At 36.3% G+C, this 6006-nt stretch overlaps 1 protein-coding gene across 2 annotated transcripts in view; it reads right to left on the bottom strand.

Moving 5' to 3' along the window:
* Positions 1-128: 128 nt before the first annotated feature.
* Positions 129-6006, bottom strand: part of b4galt6 (UDP-Gal:betaGlcNAc beta 1,4- galactosyltransferase, polypeptide 6) — a 103439-nt gene continuing 97561 nt past the window's right edge. The window contains exon 9 of one of the 2 annotated variants that reach the window (XM_059977197.1): positions 129-1316. In XM_059977197.1, coding sequence (XP_059833180.1) covers positions 1235-1316 — 82 coding nt within the window. In that variant the 3' untranslated portion in view covers positions 129-1234. Of the gene's footprint in view, positions 4324-6006 lie in introns of both variants that reach the window. The other variant, XM_059977188.1, reaches the window with a different exon arrangement.

The raw sequence follows: 6006 nt of genomic DNA, 5'->3' as shown, positions 1-6006 counted from the left end.
AACCGAAACTGCTTTATGTAAAATCTGGAATCCTAGTTCATTATTGTTCCACCTTTCTATTTCAAATACCAGTGAACACCAAACTGCAAGTACACTTGCTTTAAAACCAAGGTAGAGGTACACAAAGATTAGAGGCTGGTATTGTTTATTTTCATAAAATGATACAAAATGTACAAATATTACCAAAACGTCACTAAATAGATACTTAAATCAATTAGCTGACTGTGCAATGTACAAATTAGCATGCCTTTTCATTCCTCCTGGAGCATACTACAATCAATTTTTGCCTATAAACCAATGTTTTTTGAAAGTAAATGTGATTTATAGCATCTTACATAAACGTATTATGATTAGCAACATGGACTTTTGCACAGAAAACAATTTCTGCCACTATTACAGGTTTTTAAGTTTTGAAATGAGGTTTACACCCCTCCAATTTAAAATCCAATACATATAGATTTAAATATATCAAATATATAAGAGATAATGTATAGATAAAAGTTAAAGTGCACAATACTTTCAGTTAATACTGAAAAATAAAAGATACAGGAGAGGGTTAAATTAAAATGTACATTGTTGGTTAAGTTTTACAAGGATAAAATCTCAAAAATTAGGATGCATCCTGCACAAAGGTTTCATTTTACTTTTTTAAACAACAGAACCAACTAGATTTCAGATATTAACTCTTTGGATAACCTGACATTTCTTTCAGTGACTTTTAACCAAATGTATGAGTAGACAAAGTGCAATTTCAAAGCTAAATAAGGCAGCAAAATAATAGCGCTAACTTGCACATATTTGGCTTAATTTATAGTGGTTGGATATTGCAGTTAGTAAGTGGTTAAATTTCAAGTCTTATTTTAGTCGTTACATTTGATATAATAACATGGCTTTTAATCAGAGGCATAAACCAATTGCGTACATCACATCATCAGATGCCCACCCGCTTCCCATCAAACCTCCACACATCTTAAACTCCCCAGGCAGGAGGATAATCAGATAGAATTAACACGTCCGTGTTCCTTCCGCTCTAAAAGGGAAAGAATGCCTCAGAAATGACACCCTGACTACTCCTCATTGTAGGAGAATCCTACATTCCAAAGACTTGAGATCTTGTCAAATTTATTGTCCATTGCTTAACAAATGTCCTAGTAAATGTACAGAATTATCACTGGGAAGGGAGAATATCTGTTTCGGATAAGATCAGATATATTAATAAAACAAATTTCATACTTCATTTCCTTTGAGAAGCAAAATACTTTGCAGTCTCTTCCCTCTTGAAGAAACAAAACTTGCAGAAGCACATACAAACAGATCTACAAAAAAAATCACAATGTCAGGTTATTATAAGTTATGAAAAGTATTCCTTAGAAGCTGAAGCAGGCTAATTGTTGGTGGGATTAATACATATTATATTCCACAACAGTGACAGACACTCTATATTTCATGCTGAGAAACAGAGAAAATTTAAACATTTTTACTCATTCATCCAATAATGTGAACATTACCATTCATACCAGCATTTTAACACACATCCACAAGTTATCCCAAAACCAAAAAGGGAATTAAGAATCAACTATACTGATGGACCTGGAATGCATGTTACAAAGATTTTAGATATCATACTTTGCAATGCTTTAATATATCAAATCAGCTTTTAAGGACAATATGGAAGTTGCTGGTCCTAAGATTGGCTTTATTTCAATAAAATCCTGAATTAAGTTACTCAAATTTAAATTTCCCAGTTGCCAAGCGATCTCTATACCAATTTATGGTCTGGGATTTGATTTTAACTCCAGAGATTTAACCAGTGTGTTACTCTGCCTAAAGTCACTTGAAAGGAAGCAATGGAAGGAATGGAGAGTACAGGCAACAAACCCAAAAAATAGGTAAAATTCAAATCAAAACTGATCTAGAATCACTGCTGGAACTTCAAACTCTAGGTTAACTTTGGCTGGATTAAACAAAACTCAACAAGCTCAATAAGATTAGTGCATTTGATTTTCCCCATATAATTTCAGAATAATTCTTCTGGACCCCACTCTTCAGTACTGAATCAGGGCTTTAATGGTTCACTTAAGCAAATACTGAACAGAAAAAGATTAAGGCAATCAATAGGCAAAATATACATCAATGACATAATGACCAGAAGGCAGTCACTAGTAACAGCAACTCAGTATGTTTGATGCTGACATCTCAAGTCTTTCTCTCCCTCTTGCTGGATGACATCCAAATTTACTGCAAGGACATCTTTTTTTTTAAATTATTTGTATTTTTTGAAACGCACTTTCTTTTCCAAGTCATAGCTAGTTTGTAATATAGTAATACAAATCCCTACTGTAACCAGATAAGTTTATAACTATCGGAGACCCAGATAATATACTGGAATTTTTTCCACTACACAGTAGGGAAAGTAAACGATGTGTCTTAGACTTTCTACATTTCCATATACAAAACTATTCTCCCTTACTATTTGTGGCAAGGTATTTTGTATGCCTTACAAGGTACCTGGTTTATACACTTCAAATACATTCAGCAGTAACACACAACTCAAGCCAAAACACCTGAAGTTCCCAACTGTGGTTAGTGGCAATTGTGGAAAGTTATAGAGCAAAGATCTGCAAATGTACAATGAAAAAATAAACAATACCAGGCTCATCCACAACTAAAGAACTGTAGTCCACAAATGAGGATTCCTTTTCAGTCTACTCAGTGAAACAGCCCATTTTGAACCAAATTAAATTCAAAAACTACTATCCTCTTTGAAGAGCAAAAATGCTCTCTTCCCTTGGTGTTGAAGTCTAGCAATTACATCAACATCCCATCAGATTAAAATCAATGTAACTGCAGATTCATAAAGCGCTTATAAATCACAATTTTTAAAAAAATCAAAAAACAAAACATTACCAAAATCTATGTTCACAGAATAATCTGTCTTTTCAGTGGTACTGGCATATATACAATGGTCCAATGAAATACATTTTAAAAAATTATACCTAGCTACTCTGCTTTGACCCATGCTTTTATATCTATTGGCATACACTAAATTTTATAATGCTTCCTTTGCAAGGTTAACAAAAAAAATCAGAAAACAGGGTCTCAAGTTCCACATCTGAATGAGGACTGCGATCTTACAAATAGCAAACTTGAAAACATGCAGGAAATCCACAGGGTAACGGATTTGCCACTGCTTTGAGTCAGATGAGCATGGTGGCTATAGAACTACTCAGGCAACTGATAACAGTTTCTGAAGAGTTTGCACACACAAAACCCTACAAGATAACATCTTAGTTTAGCTACTAGTTTATTTTCAACCACTTTAAAGAGATTTAAAAAACACACATCTCCCTCACTTTGACTTTTGCAAGCAGTTGCCCATTTACGAAATGCTCTGGAGAGCACCATTCCATTCTGAAATTAATCTCAGGCTAAACTAATATTACTTTCAAGAGTATTTGGGTCATAACTAGATGATGTGATTTAGTAATATAAACTGCTACTGTAACCAAGTAAATTAATAGCTACCAGAGACCAGATATTACACTGGAATTCTTTCCACTATTCCATAGGGAAAGTAAATGATGTGTCTTAGACTATATACACTTTGATCTTACATGCCAAGTTAAATACATACATATACATACTTCCTTTTTAAAAGGAACATCACATATGCATTAGTTCAATAGTATAAAAAGAGTGGCAAAGTGCACAATTTTACAGTATATTTACAAATCCATAGCATTATTTGAAGTAGACCACAAGCCTTCATTTGAGCTAAAAATTACAATAGGTTATACAACACCTACAAATGGGAATTCCATTGGCATTAATAACTTTGTACAGGAACAGCTAACCATGACAAGAAAGCTAATACAAGAATGGCAGGACCTAATAATAAGCAGCCCTGCTGTATGCACCTCTTGATTTTTGAATGATTTGGAGTGCTCTCTCTCAAAACGCATGATGAACTCATTAGCAAAGCTAGTGCACACACATGCAGATAACAATCAGCTGTTCAAACTTCAGGACTTGAGCCGTCATTAAAAAACCACATCCGCGGTGCTTTGGCAGTTTCTCAAGACCCTCAAAAGCCTTTCACTGAACCGCCAGAACAAAATATGCTGAAATTCAATATTCCAGCGAAGCTGTTAAAATTCAGGGTGGTCTCATCCTCTTTAATCATCAGCCACGGGGGCCAACTCTGGTGTAAGGTTCACAGTTATGTTTTTGTACAAAAAGTGGAGAGTTATATTTGGAGTATACTTTAAGTTGTTCAACCCATCCAGGGGTTGGCGTTCTTTAGAGTACCTCAACAATTTATATCTGCCAAGGAAAAAAGACATGGGAATGATTAAATGAGCAGTGAAGCAAACCAAAGAGAGACAACCAATCAGATGACAATGCAAAAGGTTTATACAAGCTCTGAAGGAACTTTCCAATTAATCCCACATTTTCAAGAGGCTTCAATATTTCTCATTTTCCAGTACCTTTGACAAAGTTTCTTATGACTCTGCTTCCACCACCCACTCTCTACAGTATCCAAACTCATTAAACAGAAAGAAAATCTTCACAATTCAAAAACACAAGAGATTCTGCAGATGCTGGAAATCTAGAGTAACACACACAAATTGCTCAAGTAACTCACCAGTTCAGGTAGTATCTATGGAGAGCAATAAAAAGCCAATGTTTTGGGCTGAGACCCTTCATGATTCAATTTTCTTTTGGTAATCATTTTAAATATATTTTGTTATCTTTAATCATTGGGAAGTTTTTCCCATGCACCCTCATCTACCCCAGCATAGCAGCTCAATATTGAACCAAGCTATTGCCCCTTTTCTTAAACTGCTTTAAAGGAGAATTAAATCCTATCATTTTTAATCTACCTACAAAAGCCCAAATATCAGCATCCCACATACATATTATGATAAGAAGCATTGATCATGTGGATAGTCAGAGGCTTTTCCCACAGCTGAAATGGCTAACACAAGTTGCATAAAGGTGCTTGAAAGTAGGTAGAAAGGGGACGTCAGAGGTGCGTGGAATGCACTACCAATGACAGTGGTAGAGGCGGATACAATAGGGTCTTTTAAGAGACTCTCAGATAGGTACAAGGAGATTAGAAAAATAGAGGGCTATGTGGTAGGGAAATTCTAGGCAATTTCTAGAGTAGGTTACATGGTCAGCACAACATTGTGGACCAAAGGGCCTATAATGTGCTGTTGATTTCTCTTCTTCAGCTGTCCATGGATTTCGATGTTGACTGTGCTGAGAGTTTAGGCACGTTTATGGGCCACCAGACCAGCACTGGATCAGCACTGTCTCCCACATCGGTTGCATTTGTGACTTGACTTGTTTAGCACTGAATGTCTGCGTTCATGACCTACTTCATATTTCTTCTGCCTTTTCTCCTCAATAGCTGGGATTAACTTCTTGACAATGCAGCGCCAACAACTTCTGTCCAAAGCATCTTTCTCCTAGGTGTTGACATTCATGTCAGTGTTCTTCATATGGCGCTTGAGCTCATCTTTGTAGCACAGCTTCTGAGCACCATGCTTCCTGTTTCCTTCATGTAGCTCGCCATAGAAAACAGCTTTGGGTAAACGATCATCGCTCATTCTTGTGACATGACCAGTCCAACGCAGCTGAGAAGCTGTGATGAGTGATTCTGCGCTGACTGTCCCAGCATGTTTGAGTACCTGTACATTGGGTACCCTCTCTTGCCTCTTGATGTGTAATATTTGGCGTAAATGCCTGAGTTGTGTCTTGGTCAACTTCTTGATGTGCTTCTGATACAATGTCATTGTTTCAGTTGAATAAAACAGAGATGGTAAAACAGCTGTGTTATACACTTCGACCTTGGTTGCCATTTTAATGTCGTGGCAAGACCAAAGTTGCTTCTGCAAAGCACTAAAGACTTTAGTAGCTGATTGAATTCTCCTCTCAACTTCCAGATCTGATGAGTTGGTGTTGGTCACAGCGCTTCCTAAGTTTGTGAAAGAATCAGAA

The sequence above is a fragment of the Hypanus sabinus genome, chromosome 1 (genome assembly GCF_030144855.1).
Source record: "Hypanus sabinus isolate sHypSab1 chromosome 1, sHypSab1.hap1, whole genome shotgun sequence".
NCBI lineage: Eukaryota > Metazoa > Chordata > Chondrichthyes > Myliobatiformes > Dasyatidae > Hypanus > Hypanus sabinus.
This window is presented reverse-complemented; position numbering and strand designations above follow the sequence as displayed.